Source organism: Cygnus atratus, chromosome 14 (genome assembly GCF_013377495.2).
Source record: "Cygnus atratus isolate AKBS03 ecotype Queensland, Australia chromosome 14, CAtr_DNAZoo_HiC_assembly, whole genome shotgun sequence".
Lineage (NCBI taxonomy): Eukaryota > Metazoa > Chordata > Aves > Anseriformes > Anatidae > Cygnus > Cygnus atratus.
The window spans coordinates 16427472-16445957 of NC_066375.1; the positions used below are offsets into that span (position 1 = coordinate 16427472).

At 38.8% G+C, this 18486-nt stretch overlaps 1 protein-coding gene across 1 annotated transcript in view; it reads right to left on the reverse strand.

The window, feature by feature from the left end:
• The window catches only part of TENM2 (teneurin transmembrane protein 2), a 511804-nt gene extending 507457 nt beyond the window's left edge, over positions 1-4347 (reverse strand). The window contains 1 exon segment of the mRNA XM_050713566.1: positions 4122-4347. Coding sequence (XP_050569523.1) covers positions 4122-4347 — 226 coding nt within the window.
• Between the last annotated feature and the right edge of the window lie 14139 nt (positions 4348-18486).

Below are 18486 nucleotides of genomic sequence, written 5' to 3' on the forward strand. Positions count from 1 at the left end.
GAAAGGTATTGCCTGTTCTTTACTGAAATTATCTCAGCATGCAAAAAGAGATGCTAAGACATACAAAGCAAGATAATTAACTATGGTAAAAAAAAAATTCAAAATATTTTAGAAGACTGTTGGGCCCAGTTTAATATCATTGTGTTGTTTCAACTTACTTTAGTAACTCCAAATATATATTCTATTTGTTCTTACATTTCACAGCAGAGATTTACTGCTAAACTAGATCTGACCTGAGAATGAGAAAGCAGTCAATTCAGTATAACTGCTGGGTAATAAATTTTGCATCAGATGAAGCCTGGCATTTGGCTCATGCAGAAATACAAAAGCTATGAGCTATGAATGCCAAGTGAGGAACTGCAGAATACTAATGTTTGCAATCACCCATTTGAAACCCAGTTTAAACTCCAATAACTCTGTAGAGAGTGCTCTTTTAAGCACAGTTTGGTTACAAAGCCTACAGGAAGAAAGCTTGCCTTTCAAAGCAACCTCTTTAAGGAATGTCTTTCCACAATCTTTTTTTTTCTTTTTTCTTAAAGAAGTCCTACCTTCATTCACCATGCTGTTCCAGCAGATGAAGTCAGAAAGATGGTATTTTATTTAAATAATATATATGTATATATGATCAAGTATGATAATTGGTTCTCTTTGATGTAAAATTACATGGCGTACAGAAAAAAAAATCACACTAATTTCTGCTAGGATACATCACAAGTTCCTATTCATCTTAAAATACTGCATTCAAAAAGGACTCCTCAACTTTTAAGGCAACTTGTAATGCTAGAATGCTCTCTCATACACTGAAGATCTTAATTTTTCAGATTGATTGACTAATGAATATCCAATACAGGTACTAGATAGCAAATATATCTTAATATGGGGGAAAATCTCAGGCAAACTAATAGTTTAACTGTACACCTGACACGTAATTTTAGCCAAGAATCTGAAGACCTCTTTTGAGGGTGATCAGAAAATATGTTTGACACAAAGATACTAAACCTATTCTGAATTATTTGTATTAACACTATTAAGTCAAAAAACAGACCTCAGAAAGAAAATTTCATTGTTTAGAAAAATCAGAGATAAAATTATGTTAGGAAAAAGAACAATAAAAGTAATGCCAGACTTTGTGCTTTGGGTAATATAAAGTCTTGTCATCCTTCACGCCTTTATAGCAAAACTTCCAAATAACATACCAGAAGTAGAACCTCAGACAGAGAGGAACTTGCTTTGGTAGGTGGATTTGTCAACAACTGGCAGAAAAAGCTTATTCAAAACTTGCAATCAATGACAAAGATTTTAAGTTATATTCTCAGATCTAAACTGCCATCAGTGTTCCTAACATTTGCTTTATTCACACTAACCTTGAGAGATATTTATATTTCAACACTCTCTTTTCATGAAGAATGAGAGTACCAAGCCAGAACTGAAGGACAACTAAAAGCTAAACCAAATCAAGATGATCTGTTTCATACTTCTGAGCTCCGAGTATAGTTTGTGTTACAAGCATTTCATTGTGAAGACCTTGTAAACAAAAATGGTGGTAGTACAACTTGGTCTTTTGCTTAAGATTTTGAAAACCAAATGCCTTATGATCAGAAAACAGCTAAAAATAACTGCTTTGAGCAGTTCCAGTGCCAAGGTTAACCAAAACCAGATACTTTTTGTCAAGACTATAGCTATACTAATGGAAGAGACAAAAACACTGAGCAAAATATCTAAAATTGCTTAAGAAATACTCCAGTCTTTTATAATGGAAGAATAAAAAATTCCCTAAAGACTATTTATTTTAAGCATGTTTATTTCCTAAAGAATTTAATCCCATCAAAATAGCCACTCAAATTTAGAATAAATTTACATGTATAAATTTCTAGATGTCTGCAGCTGGAAACTGCGTAAGATGTAATGAACAGTATTTCCTACTATATGAACCACGCTTAGATCCATATAAAATGAACGTATAAAGAGAGAGCATGTCCCAAGTCTTAATCTATCTACTTTCCAAGTTACCTCAAATATTAATGTCAGTAAAAGAACTTTACTAACAGATTTTCTAAAGATTTTTTTTTCTAACATTAACAGAAGCAGGAAAGTAAGGAATTACTGCTTTTATTATTATTATTCTGAGAAAAAAAAAAAAAGAAAAATTACTTTGGCTCTCTAAAATAAACTTTATTCATCTGGACATAATAACACAGACTAGCAGGAACAAGTCTGTGGAGCGTTTCAATTCAGTTACCAACAATTTGCACTCCCCTTCATAAAGAGGGCAGATAAGAACACATTAAGAGCAGGAGGAGGATGAACAGTTGTCAAATCAGTAATCAAAAGAAAAAGAACACCCTCATGAAATGCTGAATAATGACCTGGAAACTAAAATGAGGCACTTGAGCTGAAGCATCAATCATCCAGATAGGGAGAAGTAATATTTAGATGACTCCTGTACACAAAGGCTGAACAAACCACAGAGAAAATGGCTCCAGTAGCTCATATGATCTAGTTGCAGTTTGATGCGCTATCTCTAAGTAAATATGTCCAAGCAAAGAAAGACCCTACAAGAACAGAGATTACCTCAGAAAAGAGAACTGGATGTTTGATAGACAAAGCACAGTGCAAACACTTTAAAATGTCTGTACACAAATGCAAGAGAAACAAGGGATTAGACGAGGGTTTAATTAAGGGTGCAAATTAACAGATACTTCGATTTAAAGGTTAAGGCAGACACTGACTGCCCGCAGAATGCTTTAAACAAGTTGTATGACATGATAGGAAGTATAAAAAATGACCTTTTATTAGACAGGAGATTACAGAATTATCTCCACAGAGAAGTGGGATAACCTCCTAGAATTTCCTGAGTTACATAAAACATGGTAGTCACAACACTAGAAGTGTCTAGTAGAGAACAATCATATGCCATTAACAAGCACACATATGAAATAATAGTTTTAGCAGTTAAGGATGTACTAGATAATTTACCTTCTGTTCAAAGGGGCTCAAAAGAGCTATACTTTTATGCCTCAATACTGCCTGTACCTTCCTATATCTATTGTATGTACCCAATTCTTGAACCAAAACTAAGCCAAGTAATTTATTTTTAAAAGCAACCACATCTAATTGTTGACTGACTGACAATTTAATCAGGCTATGTGGTCAAGTTAACCAGATGATTAAACACTGTTCCTATGAAATAATGTTCAATAATGGTTTCAACACAAAGACTTATGAAGACAAAGATTTATGAAGACAAGTAAATACCAAAATGAAAGTAAAACTACATGCATGCACGTATGTGTATAGTACAAAAGCATACATAGATAGGAAAGAAGACTTTCTCAACTAAAACGTTTAGACTGTTCATTCATTCATTCATTGAATATAACACATTTAAAGCTAGGAATATTTTGTAAAAAGACAACATAACAGCCTTGCTTACAAGTTCACACAGGCAGGTTATTTCAAATACTAGTTGTAGAATCCCAGTGTTGTGATAACACAATTATAAAATTAAATTATAAAAGTAATTGGATGCGTTTCCTCCTTCCAGTTTTTATGAGGTAAAAGGTAGGCAGTAAGAGTAAGCTGTGACAAAACAAAGCCAGAGGAAACAGCATTCACACATGTAAATTATGGAGCAGTTAAGAAGAGGAAAGGAATGCCAAGGCACCTCATTAGTAATTAATATACATTGACCATATGGTGTTTTACCATAACAGTGTTTTAGTTATCTTTCCAGCACAGGTACCCTGTCAAAGAAAGACAAGTTTAAGTGAAAGCGCCATTATTATTTCTAAAATCAACCTAGAAAACTGAATATATCATTAGCATATCCCAAGACACAAAATGAACACAATATCTGACTAAGAGTTACTAGCATTTGTTTTCAAATGTTTTGAATGGTGGATCCTGGTTTGGTTCATTTACAAATAGTAAATTCCAACAATATCAGAGATCTAAGAGAAAGAGCTTCCTACTTTAACACAAAATGCTAGTTCGAAGTAACGGTAAAACAGCATCCATTTTCCTACAGCTACTTCACTGAAACTCCTTGTAACACTGGTACAGTACAACAAATATCTACCAAGGATTACTGTAGAAGAAAACAGTTCTGACTTGAAACATACCTTGTCTTGGAAACTCATCTGACTCCCTGTGAACCAGGTCAGAAACACGATTTCCATAGTGCATCCTGGTGTCATGATCATAAGCTTTCAGAGTCTCACTTGAGCTGTAGGACTTCTGAGTTGGTACTCTGCAGTCTTCACTGTCTAGTGAAGAGCTGGTATAGCGACATTCCTTCCCGCACCGGCCCCTCGTCAAAGAGCGGTGTCTTCGATCTTTTATGTCCATTGTTGTCCGTCAGATAGATTGTTTTCAGAAAAGCCGCTCTCGTATTTGGGGTCAGTCACTATCACCTAAAAAATTAAAGGATAACACAAAATGAGCAACATTTTGTTTTATTCTATTTTCCCCAATGTATCCTTGAAGAAAAATTCAGCACAGCTTGAGAGGAAAGAAAAGACACACATCATGTATCCCTAGAAATTGAAATAATTGACCTGAATAGAAGGGTACAAGGGAAAAAAATAAAAAGAGAAAAATCAAATTCTGTATCAGAATTGCATTTTATCTAAATGATCATCTTACTGAAAAGTTTAAAATATAATGATAACGCAAAAACAGTTATCTTCTGATTTTTTGAATGAGCAGAGATAACAATATGGAAATGACAGCATAGTATTTCTTCCTGTTATACAACAGTACAAAGAAAAGCAGACCCAAACCAGCTTTAAATATTTCCTTTCTTCTTGCAGGAGGGCTTGCAATTAAGAATGAAGTTTGCAGGACAGTTGCACATAGAAGATTATTCCTACTCGGTATTAATGCATAACAATAGTGTACATTATGCTTTAACAGCATGTTCACAAGCAGCAGAAAGTAATTTTATTGCCCCTGGAATCTAAGGCTCTGTTCTGACAAAAAGGTTGGACCAGATATCTCCAGAGATCCTTCCCAGACTCAACATTTCCACACTTCTCTGAGGCTCTAAGCACGCTGTGGAAAGTGGCACCATGGAACACGACCACACCATCTTCTTCGCTGTCCCTCAAGATGACCAATTTCCCCATCTCAGCAGTTGCAGTTCTTCAAAATTTTGCAAATATCTTCTTGCTCATGGACCAGAAAGAGAGAGATTCTTGTAGTCTACTTAACTGGGACACACTTACTGAGGCATATACACTGTAATAGATGCCCATTAGCATGCATAAACTGCAAAATGAAAGATACTGTAGAAAGCAAGAAATATACCAAGCATGAGCACCCTACCCACTGGGTACTAATTATTTCGAGTTGGTATTTGTATCAATGTCTTTCTCTTGTGGTATCCCAGGCCCAGGTCTGTACTGGTTCTTAGAAACCCTCATGACAAAACCTTTTGCTGGAAATGAAACCTTCACCCACAAAAAAACATCGATGTGCTAACAAACAAAACTGGAACAAAAACGTATGCTTTTCTGTATGCGGTTAAGGAGGTGAGGAAATGGCTGTGGCTCATTTAGCTGGGAAAGTTGAAGGCACTGCCCTTCCCAGTGCTCCCCTCTGTGGGGGTGCCTACTCCGTGCCCACCTGACATGGGGAGCAGGTCCCCCCTGCCCGCCGCTACCAGCCCTGGCCAGAGCTCTTGCTTCAGCTGCCCAGGAGTACGATTCCCCGTGCCACGACGGCTACCAACTCCAGCAGAAAGATGATGAAAAAGCCATAAGGCAGGCATGTCTTGCATCTCTGCAGTTGCTCACACAGCACATTTAAGGGGGTCACAACACTGGCGTAAGTATTGGCTAAAATACTTGGCAATATTTTGCTTTTTGGCTGCAATAGATGACGTCCCTATGAAAGGATAAATGTACTTGGCCAGATTTGCTAGTGAACTTGAGAGAAGGTTTCTTGGCTTCATTTAGACTCTGACATTTAGACTTGTGGTTTTTAACACCTATATTTTAAAGAAGGAAGTCAGGTAACCAGGAGGAACAGCTGCTTTAAGCCACCCACAAGTACTGTCAGTCTGTGAGTGATAAAAAGAGTAAACATGCTTACTTTTCTCTTTTTTTCTCTTATTTTTATCTGTCATGCTACATTTCAGAGGGGAAAACAGCATACAGAACAGCCAAAACAAAATTAGAAAGCATTCAGCACTTAAAAAGGTAGGGCTATCTTTGGTATATTAGATTAAGGTTAAAACTTAAAAGAAAAACAAAACACTCAAAATATTCTTCCCATTTCTCACCCCTCTGAACATCTAGTGGCTAAACTGACTTCTATATACCTGTATTCTTCAGCTGAATTCTTTGGTCCTGCAATATTTATTGCAGTGTAAAGCATATAAATACCCTTGCTAGCACTGGTGGCACAAACCCTTGCTTGAAGTTTGAGGAGATAATGATCGTTCAGAAGATTAACAATGCCTGGTTCTTTGATCCCAGTTCAATACTATCTCATCAAACTCATATCAATATATCACAGTTATAAAACACAGAAACAGATGAAGACAGTACAGAATTGAGCAAAAACTGGCAATTACTCTGTCTGTCTTCACATTACTGTTTTGTACTTTACAAAAGCCTATTCCATATGAAGGTATTGTCTATTTATCAGTTCAGAAAAACAAACATATTTTCTTTTTCATGATTGTTTACTTTAAGCTGTCTGGCCTTATTTCTATTGTTTATGAAAGAACATTTATTTCCTTGTTACATTAAAAAGAAGGATTTACTATGACTGAGATAGTGCTTCTGAGTATTTCCATGATGTTAGCCTATTAAAACATCTTCTCAGGCAGATAGAATTAATTGAAATTGTTCCCACAATAAATTTTCTTCATAGAGTTTAGGGAAATTATGCTACGAATACAAAAATATCAGGTAATGGTAAGATACCATACTCTGCCCTTGCAGCACCCCACCTGTAGTGCTGCATCCAGGTCCACAGCCCCAGCACAAGAAGGATGTGGATCTGTTAGAGCAGGTCCAGAGGAGGCCACGAGGATGTTCAGAGGGCTGGAGCTGTATCTGCTGCTGATGCACAGATATATATTGGGCAAGCAGCAACTTACACGTATCTAACAAACTTTAGACTCACCATTCACCCCATGGAAGCTTTCCTGTGGTCACATGCAGGAGCTGTATATCTGCACATCACAACAGCAGTGGTAGCAAGAGTGTAACAATGGGGCTTTTAATATCCAATAGCATTAAAACACTGTATGTGTCCTATAGGCTAAGAAAAAAAAAGGCTAAAAAAAAAAGTGAAAAATAGTTTTCTTTAAAAGAAGTTGTTTAAAAACATTTGACCACTTCTTTTTGTGTTAGCAAAGTCAAATCGATAGGAGGCATGGAGGGAGGACTCAAAATGAATTTTAATGGCTCAGGGAAGCCTACGCTAAGACTCTCTTTAAATTTGAAGTTGATTCTTACACTGGTCTTATTTATGTGCTTCTTTCTTGAATTTTCTAATGATCCCTTACTATTACAGTGCACATGGCCATTAGAACTGCCACTCACTATAGACAGAATGCAATAATCATGTGCAAGTTCAAGAGAAAACAAAGCACTTCACATTTACTTTGTGCCCCTAAATAACCCAGCACAACTAGATCAAAACGTTGTAATAGTGCAAATAATATTAGGAAGTCTTCTTTTAAAAAAGAAAAAAAACACATAGCACACCATGTACCTATCTTCATTAAAAAAGCAGGTCTTAAAAGCCTGTACTTCTTTTCATCAACAACAATTGGAAATAAGCTTGTGATTTAGAAACTCAAATGCTGTTCACTATGAGGAAAATTTGATAATTCAGCTTTGACATGGTACAAATTTTCAGTGAATAAATAAAAGGATTATTTAACTGCTGTATTTTTCACTTCTTTTAATATTACTGAAAAGTACATCTTTTACTTCTGGATAACCTCTGCTTTTTAAAAAAAAAAAAAGAAATAAAATGGAATTTTAGATGAAATACCGCTATAGTAAGAAGACTTGCAAGAATAACATTGATGACAATTGTGCTGTTTGTGATTTCTGGTCAAGAAAATCCAAGTATATTTGGACAGTCTGTTTGGTACAATAACGTAAACTCATTTTCTATTGATGTCTTCCTTTTGATTTCTCAGTTTTCTTTTTTTTTTTTTTTTTTACTCAGACACTGAATTTTCCTTTTAGTGTAGCTAATCTTTCTAAATATCATGTTGAAAATGAGATATGTTTAGCACAACATTTGAAACAGCTATTTTAGAACTAAAATCATTCATCAAAACAGTTAAGTAGCAAAAGACAAACAGTGCTTACAGGCATTATGTGTTGTTCTTTACCGCAGGGGAAAAAAGCAGCTTATTTATTTATTTTAAGGAAATAAAAGCTATACAAAGTATTTTCAGATTAAGGGCAGTTAAAATTGTAAATACAACAAAAGAAAACGCTGTGACAAATACGTATACCATGTTTTTCTGTCTACTTAGGCATGCATATTTTTATCTCCAAATCATCATTGGAGAGTTCTACACTGCAGGAGCTTCTTAAAAATCCCAGAACTGTTTAAATCTATTATTTAAATTTCACACCGTTTCCCACAGCATTCTCCTCAAGAAACTGGCTACACTGGGCCTGGACTGGCATATGCTTCTTTGGGCTAGAAACTGGCTGGGTAGCCGGGCCCAAAGAGTCATGGTGAATGGAGTTAAATCCAGTTGGAGGCTGGTCACTAGTGGAGTCCCCCAGGGCTCAGTACTGGGGCCAGTTCTCTTTAATATCTTTATCGATGATCTGGATGAGGGGATCGAGTGCACCCTCAGTAAGTTTGCAGACGACACCAAGTTAGGTGCGTGTGTCGATCTGCTCGAGGGTAGGAAGGCTCTGCAGGAGGATCTGGATAGGCTGGACCGATGGGCTGAGGCCAACTGTATGAAGTTCAACAAGGCCAAGTGCCGGGTCCTGCACTTGGGGCACAACAACCCCAAGCAGCGCTACAGGCTGGGAGATGAGTGGTTGGAAAGCTGCCTGGCAGAGAAGGACCTGAGAGTATTGGTTGATAGTCAGCTGAATATGAGCCAGCAGTGTGCTCAGGTGGCCAAGAAGGCCAACAGCTTCCTGGCTTGCATAAGAAACAGTGTGGCCAGCAGGGCTAGGGAAGTGATTGTCACCCTGTACTCAGCTCTGGTGAGGCCGCACCTCGAGTACTGTGTTCAGTTTTGGGCCCTTCACAACAAGAAGGACATCGAGGTGCTCGAGCGAGTCCAGAGAAGGGCAACGAAGCTGGTGAGGGGTCTGGAGAACAAGTCTTACGAGGAGCGGCTGAGGGAGCTGGGATTGTTCAGCCTGGAGAAGAGGAGGCTCAGGGGTGACCTTATCACTCTCTACAGTTACCTTAAAGGAGGCTGTAGCGAGGTGGGGGTTGGTCTATTCTCCCACGTGCCTGCTGACAGGACGAGGGGGAATGGGCTAAAGTTGCGCCAGGGGAGGTTTAGGTTGGCTATTAGGAAGAACTTCTTTACTGAAAGGGTTGTTAGGCATTGGAATGGGCTGCCCAGGGAAGGGGTTGAGTCACCATCCCTGGAGGTCTTTAAGAGACGTTTAGATGTAGAGCTTAGTGATATGGTTTAGTGGAGGACTTGTTAGTGTTAGGTCAGAGGTTGGACTTGGTGATTTTGGAGGTCTCTTCCAACCTAGATGATTTTGTGATTTTGTGATCCCATTCAGAAAATAACATGCCATCAGGTTGAAAGGCCTGGAAGTGATGAGACTGAGCATTTTACCAGCCTTAGCCTCACACCATTTACCAACTGCTATGGATTAAGCCTTCATTTTCCAATGAGTTTTGGGCAGTGAGGGTGGATGGTGAGCGTATCCTCTCCTCTGCACTGGGAAGCTTCATAATCGCAGCTGATCAGCTAACACAGGAAAAACATGGAGTTTCTTCCTTAAGGGTACTTGAAGTCAATTAAAAAAGCCTCTAGACAAACTCAGAAACAAATTTCTGAATGTTACTGAAAATGGGGATTCTGGTTGACCAACCTCATCAGCTGAAGATCTCTGTAGACTCAGAAACTCTACCACTAAAATTTCACCCTTAGCTAACCTTCTGCCAGTGCTCAAGGTCTAAAGCAAAGCACAGCATGCAGGAACCGACCAGTTCTTCAGTTTCATTTCATCTGCTAGGAACTGCATGCTTTTGGATTATTTTACCCCCCTGAGAAGAACATGAGAAATGACAAGGTTCCCAAACACAGATGATGGGTTCCAGAGCAGGTGGTAAAATATTGGCCTTAGATCCTCCATCACAGAGAACTGATTTAGTGCTTTCATTGGCTCACACATGATATTTACAGAGTTTTAAACCCTGAAAAAATTAATTTTAGATTCCCAAAAATATTACTTGCATCCGACATACTTCAGTAACTGCTTGTGAAAAGTGCAGCATGGCCAAGTATCATGTTGATTACCATCCTGGAATCACCAGCCATTAGGAGTAAATTGTGTTGCACCAACTCAGAAAGATGGTAAAGTTTTGTAAAAACATGTGACACAAGCAATGAAAACACACAGACATTTACAAAGAGCAAAGTTTAACATGTTTTCAAAGAAAGGCTTATAAACCTTCCGAAATATTACGAAGCAGAACATCACTAGTTATATAAGTGAGACTGAAATGACATCTACTTTTCTTCCAAGATACACAGATACAAAACAGCAAAAAGAATCTGAAGCTGATGGAAAGGAAAGGAAGTGACAGAATAAAATTCTGTGGATATCCTTGAGTTTCTTAGATGTGTGAAGTGCTCTTGTTTTTCTCCTCTTTGAGAGTGTTTTTCCTTCTTTTCTCAAACTAGCAACAACCTTCCCTCCATCCCAAACACTGTCTAAATCAAAAAATGGGTATTTCCCCTGAAGGGTAACATGCTTCCAGTCCTAACTAAAAACTATTTACAAATACTTATTAGCCTTTAGGACAGCCATGAGAGCTGTCCATCTCATATATGACCCTTCTATGGGAAAATCAAGTTAAGTGTCGCGAGTTAAATACCCACCTGAAGTCACGCAATGAGATTGCTGCACACGGGGAAACCTGAGTTCCAGTCCTTTGTTCTTGATTATTGTAGAATTGTTATCTACACACAGTCAGGGCCGTATGCAGTCCAATCAAATAATAAAAGAATCAAGCCCCTACAGTTTAGCACAACAAGCTAAGTTTTCAATTAATGTAATGCCTTAAAATTGGTATAGCTAAACAAGTTCACAAAATGGATTTAAAGATCTAATATGAACTGGCCACTTCAAAGACCAAGTTTGCTAAAAGTAATTGCCTAAACAACACTATTACTCTTCTACTGCCTGGAAAGAACAAACAATACTATTATCTACTGGTAAAACACTGCTAATGAAGAAAGGTAGAATAATTTATCACTACATAATTAACACAATGCAGTTAAGCATGCTTTAACGATTCTGTATAACAGTTTCCTATCACTAGAGAATACTTTTGAGTCAGGAAATAATTGTCTAAATATTTTTTGATTAAGTCTTTGATCAAACTGATCAACATTTACAGAAGTGAGATAAATATAAATGTCTATGCAATGAATGACAACTTGCTTTATTTAATTGTCCATTGGTGGTCTTTTTTTTAAACTACTAATCCTAGGGTGCAATGTTGTCTTCAATTAAGTTAATGAGATTATTAACCCTACTAAGAAACGGAGCTAAGACGTCAAGCTGGTTTATGCAAGTTGTGCTCCTCCAGCCATTCTCCTTCTCTTTTGCTTTCACCAACACTTACTCATGCATTCATTTAATTTTCTACCAGCATTTTCTTATGTTCTGTCCTCTTTTTGGCCTCTTTCTTTCCATTTTCTCGTGAACCTTATTTATCCCTAAAGTTTCAATTATGGATTTGAATGCTGTTCATTTCCGCAAGTGGTTTTCCTTCCCATCCAGGCTAATCCATCAGCTGTCTTGGAACCTCTGAACACTGCTTCCGTGTTAGACTCAAGGGTTTTGATATTAAACATATCAATGTGCTATAATACTGGAAAAATGTAATCGACAAAGGACTTATGCTTTTCTCGTACTCAAGCAAGTCCATGCCAAGAATTTTAAGACAGTTCCCTCCTAACTCTTCTCCACTTATGTTCAAATGTTCTATAATTCTGTACCTGCTGTGCACCTTCATTCCTGCTGGCAGAGCAGAAGTTGTACCACTGGGCAAGAGATGTGCCAAAAGAAAACTATTAGGCATGCACCTTTCATTTCTTTTTTATTCTTAATAGATGAGTATGCTGTTAAGGGGGAACTCTCCCAGAACCTGAGATCACGCAGAGCTCCAATGTACAACTCATCAGAGGATGCTACTATGAGAAGACTGCGTTGCTGAAGAGATTTCTCAGCAATTTTCAGACCTCTATAAAACTATTCTCAGAACTCATCAAATGTAGTAATCACGCAAAAAAGCTATGATTTTAGGTACCTTACCCATCATTTCAGTTGAGAACAACACCTGCTGTTGACTCTAAATTTACATTATTCTTTCTCATTCTGACCAAGAAACGCAGCCCTTCTTTCTCTAAAGCCTCTATTGAACCCTTCCTACCTTAATCTGATACTAATAATTTTCATATACTTATTAACAAGATGCTTTAATATGCTTTCTCCTTGCTAGCAGTGTCAACCTAGTAAAGTAACGTTTAAAGAAGGTTTTATTAGAGACTACTTTTAAGGCTGTGTAAACTTATGACGATAATAAAACATGGTATATTTTTAAAATTCCTCATAGCAATTAGGAGAAAAAAATACAGTCCTTTTGTGTGTGTAAAACTATTAACCTCATTACTTGGGAGTTCTCTGACTCATTAAACAGATTTTTATCAGAAATAACCTAACTTCCTACAGGGATCCATTGTTTCAAAGGTTCAAGGTAAGGTAAGGAAATGAAAAATGTATGGAAAACAATGGAAAACCATTTTAAGGTGCATGGAACAGATGACGTTATATATCAACAGTTTCCATAAAAGCATATTCAGAAATATTTTAAATTCTTTATCACCACATACAGCGACAAAACTTTGCATAGTGAAATCAGAAGAAGGCAAGATAAGTTTCTCAGATGGCAACCATACCTGTGTCGTTCCATCTTTCAATGAAGGAAAGTGTATTGCTTTATAAAAAATTGATTAACCATCACAGCAATGGATAAAATGAATACAACTGTTATACAAAATGACCAAGTGTAACTCAAAAACTCTGAAGTGAATTTCCAGTGTTTGCACAGCAAGCGGCTGGCAGGGCTAGAATTGAGGTCTGAAAGCTGTTCCACCCAAAATTGCAACATAAGATTTGCTTGCATATTATCATAGCAAAAGAGGATAAAAAGCATTACCTTGATTAATGGAAGTCTTTTAAATCAACCAGTACAGGACAATAAGCAGCAAATTCTTCCTAATATTGTACCATCACTGTGCAGACCTAACTACATCCTCTGTTCCATCTCCAAATTAGAAAGAAAAAAAAAGACCACATCACTCTGGAGGAAAACCTCTCTAGAGAAAAGGCCACATGCTTCATGACATGTTTGGCTATGTAGTCATGGAAGATAGTGCATTAATTCAATGTACACTCTCACAAGGAAAATTCCTTCTGCAGCCTGCCCAGACTGGACCATCATTTTGCTTACTATCAGCTACTTGAGGGTGTCTCCAAAGAAAGCCTGGCATTTGCTGGTGGCCAAGAGGTTTCTTTTATGTCACTCTGTCAGCAGTCACTGCTCACTTGGTGGAGTTGTTGGAAATAAAACCATCCTGGCTCCTCGGCTGCCCAAGTTCTCAACGTGATCTTCATCCAGCACCTGGCAGGAGGTGCACCAGGCACCTGGAGATATAGCAAGGTCTGAAGCAGTTCCAGCACAGAACCCAGGAGTTCACGGGGGGGCTATTCCCAGATAAGCCAAGAGACCAGCCATCTCTGTTTCGTCATGTGTGGCTGAGGTTTAGAAAGCAAGAATAGTCTCAAGGAAGCAACCAGTTAAAAACATGCACACTTCAAGTCCGAATGCTTTATAAGTAGAAAATTTATCTCTGCATGCAGGCTTAAAGCCAACTTTAAAACTTCAACACAAAATAAGGCAGAGACTACAGGAGTGTCTGCACAGAGGTGCAGCACGCATCACTGCAGTGGGGTTCCTACCATACATTTCTGTTGATGAGAGAACAGAAGAAAGGGACATTTATTTTTAATCACACAAAAATGGTATGCCACAGAAAGCAGAACAGGCTTTGTTGCTTATTCCATTTAACAACACAGACCATATTAGGGAACCTAAGATGAAACACAGTTCTAGAGTAAAGAACATCTAGAGGGACTAAAAGCACAGTTTAACACAAGTAACAATCACAAGCTCTATCGCAAGCCCCCAAACCCTACTGCAAGCCTGTAAGTTTCCAAATTTCATTTGACAGTGCTGACTTGGTTGTAGTTCCTTAAAACCAGCTTCAGGTGTTCCTTCCTAATACTCACATATATGGTACATTATTCTGAGGTAAAAGAGAAAAACAAATAGATCAAAAGCTTAAGTTGTTATAGTGGTTTACCTACCAAATCCTTCCATTTCTGTTTCCAATGGAGCATTCAAAACAGATACTATATATGAACTCAAGATCCCACAGAAGTCAACGTTGGTTCCCTGCTTTCTCTACCTCTATAGTCCCTTCTGCCAGCCTGCAAATGGCTTGCAAGTTTAAGTCAATATAGTGGGACAGGGAGCTAACGTTTCCTCTCTGCTACATTTAATTTAAAATGGGTGTCGTTATCTGTGCTTGGAGAAACCCAAGCCACTGGAAGTGGGTATATAGAAGAAACTGTCACTTAACTGCATTCTTAGGATTAGTACAGGAAAGGGTGGGTCCCTAAAGACCACCCAGGTGTCCCAGTAAATTAGGAAGGAGTTCCACTGCTACCAGAAGATAGTTTTCAGCTGTTTTAATGAAGTACCCTAGTTAACCATCTCCTTTGTAACTCACCTTTTTTTTTGCAGTTATGTCTGAGATAAACTGCTGTCTATGTTGATGGGTCCAGAATTTCAAGCATACATTTCTATGTTTATGAAACATGATCACCCAGACACAAACTACTGGCTTTATGGCAGTCACACAAGAACCTCGATCCCCTGAACAAAGACTGCTGTATCATCATACTACATCCTTCACAAACTAATTTACTAATGCTCTATGTTTTAAAGCATTTCTCCTCATCACCAAGAAAGACACTGAGATCCCATATATTAACACACAAGATTACTGAGGCAAAGAGAAGAGCGAAGTCATAGTGCAACACTGCTATTTAAAGCCTCTATTAGATTCAGTAGGTTGTTCTAGTTTACAGTCAGGGAGAAAAACAGCCTCCTATCTCTGTACTTCTCAGCGCAGGAAGGAAACTGGAAACAAACGCAATAAACGCTTTATTATCCTGAACTGAAATCAATAAACTATCAACAGTTTTAACCTAATTTACTAGGAAACAGAATTGGAAAGGTATCTGACAAGGCTTTTCATATACATTAAAAGCCATCAGATTGTAAATTTAGGTCAATACTGAGCCAGACAGCGACCTACAGGTGAAGTGATCCATATACCATTACCAATTTTCTCAGTCATCTCAAGTCCCTCAGTAATTTCTAACTTGCATGAAATCTTTCATGAATTATTAAAATAGAAACAAAAGCAAAAACAAAGAAAAGAAATAGCTCTCTATGCGTTTTTCAGTGGTACGAGTATGTCACTGAAAACAAATTCTGTGCTAACAGTGGTTGAGACCGTGACTACCAACCACGCTGGATTTGCAAGCTCAGTCTGGGCTATGGCTAGGTAAGGTAGTGTTCCTTGGGTAATGCCAAGAGAACTCCAGGTACCCCAGAATTAAACAGATGCTTACAAACCTCATATCTCTTGTACTCCCCCCCTCCAAAAAAAAAAAAAAAAAAAAAAAGCCTTCTACTTTAAAGACAGGAGGATTAGGAGGTGTACGTTTGAGTACTGTGTAAATGGCATAGCAGAAACCACTACAAAGTGACATCTCTTACAGAACTATGTAAAGATTTCATCTATGACAGAAATTACTGAAAGACTTTGGACAACTCTAGTTGTCTTTCCAGTAACACAAAATAACAGGTGACACAGAAGACTGTATCTGAATGTACTGTATTAGGGATCAAGAATACCTCCTTGATTTGTATTCACACTGACCCATTCTAGGAAAAACTGCTCCATGAACCACAAAGCCAACTTTCTGCAGATGAGTTTTGTGCTTATACAAGCAGCTAGAATATAAAATGGAAAAAAACAAAAACAAAAACAAACACAAATACTTGTTCAATCACATGCAATTAGACAAAAAAACTGAGAACCCATTAATATATTTACATGGTTTGTTTCAATTAGTTCTGAAACACCATTAAAGATAACATGATCAATGCTGTTTATTTCAGCAACCAACAGCAAAGGACTTCAACTTGCATCAACCAGCTATCCTCTGTTACATTCTCATTTCTTGAGGGGCAAGCTAAAAGAATGACAGCCACCATACCGAGCAAGCATGCTAGGACTTAACAACTGAGAAGCAGCAGAAACAAAGTTACGACAATATAATGAGATTGTAAAATTCTATAATTTTGTTTGAAAAGAGCGTTACAGTAAACATCTTGCACACCTACACAACTTAGAATCAAAGAATGGCTTGGGTTGGAAAGGACCTTAAAGCCCATCCAGTTTCAACCCCCTGCCATGGGCTTGGACACCTCCCACCACACCAGGCTGCCCAAAGCCCCATCCAGCCTGGCCTTGAGCACCTCCAGGGATGGGGCAGCCACAGCTTCTCTGGGCAGCCTGTGCCAGTGTCTCACTGCCCTCACAGTCTCATAGTGAAGAATTTCTTCCTTGTATCTAATCTAAACCTACTTTCTTTTAGTTCAAAGCCATTCCCCCTTGCTCTGTCACTCCACCCCCGACAGAGCTCTTCCCCAGCTTTCCTCTAGCCCCTTTCAGGCACTAGCAGGCCACTGTGAGGTCTCCTCGGAGCCTTCTCTTCTCCAGGCTGAACAACCCCAACTCCCTCAGCCTGTCTCCACAGGAGAGGTGCTCCAACCCTATGGTCATTTTGATGGCCTCCTCTGGACTCGCTGTACTATGCCCACATCCTTCTTGTGCTGGGGGCCCCAGAGCTGAGCGCAGGCTGCAGGTGGGGTCCCACGAGAGCAGAGCAGAGCAGAGGGGCAGAATCCCCTCCCTCACCTGCTGCCCACGCTGCTGCTGGTGCAGCCCAAGGTACGGGTGGCTTCCTGGGCTGCAAGCCCACACTGCTGGCTCGTGTCGAGCTTCTCATCAACCAACACCCCAGGTCCTTCTCCTCAGGGCTGCTCTCGATCCATTCTCGGCCCAGCCTGTCTGTGTCTGTGCTTGGGATTGCCCCGGCCCAGCTGCAGGACCTTGCCCTTGGCCTTGCTGAACCCCATGAGGTTTGCACAGTCCCACCTCTCAGGCCTGCCCAGGCCCTTCTGGATGCCATCCCTTCCCTCCTGCGTGCCGACCACACCACACAGCTCGGTGTCATTGGCAAATGTGCTGAGTCTTCTCCCAATAGATAAATAAAAATAAAAGAAAAATCTTCTTTTTATCACTGATGTACTTAGAGAAGGCTTTCTTGTTGCCCTTGATGTCTCTGGCCAAATTTACTTCTAATAGTGCTTTGGCTTTCCTAACCTGATCCTTGGCTGCCGAGGCAATGTCTCTGTATCCCTCCCAGCCTATCCATCCTTGCTTCCATCCTCTGTAGGCCTTCTTTTTCTGTTTGATTTTGGCCACAAGCTCCTTGTTTATCCATATAGGCCTCCTGGCATTTTTGCCCAACTTCCTCTTTGTTGGGCTGCATCACTCCAGAGCCTGGAGGAGGTGAGCCTTGAATATTAACCAGCTTTCTTGGGCCCCTCTTCTCTCCAGGGATTTGCCCCATGGTACTCTACCAAGCAGATCCCTGAAGAGGGGAAAGTGTGCTCTCCAAAAGTCCAAAAACTTAAAAATTTCCTTACTTAAATATTTGCATAGGGTATTATTCCAAATATCATATTTATTTATTTTGTCTAAAAGTCCCATTCCTCAGTCTCATGAAAGTATTATAAAGAATAAAGTCTGCATGAACCCTTATTCCTTTAAATGTTATTTCTTAATTTACTTTTAAAACAACTTCAGGTCAACTTTCAACTCCTCTTTGATTTTGTTTTCCTTCCACAAAGTAGCATCATATTATCCGCATACCCAGTAACTATAAAATGCAAACGAAAACAAAACACAATTCCTTAAAGTAGCTTGCAGAGCAGATTTACGTCTCTGCAACTTAGGATTGGTGACAACATTTATATATTACAAGATGTGCAGAAGACAGATGCTAAAACATGCAAATC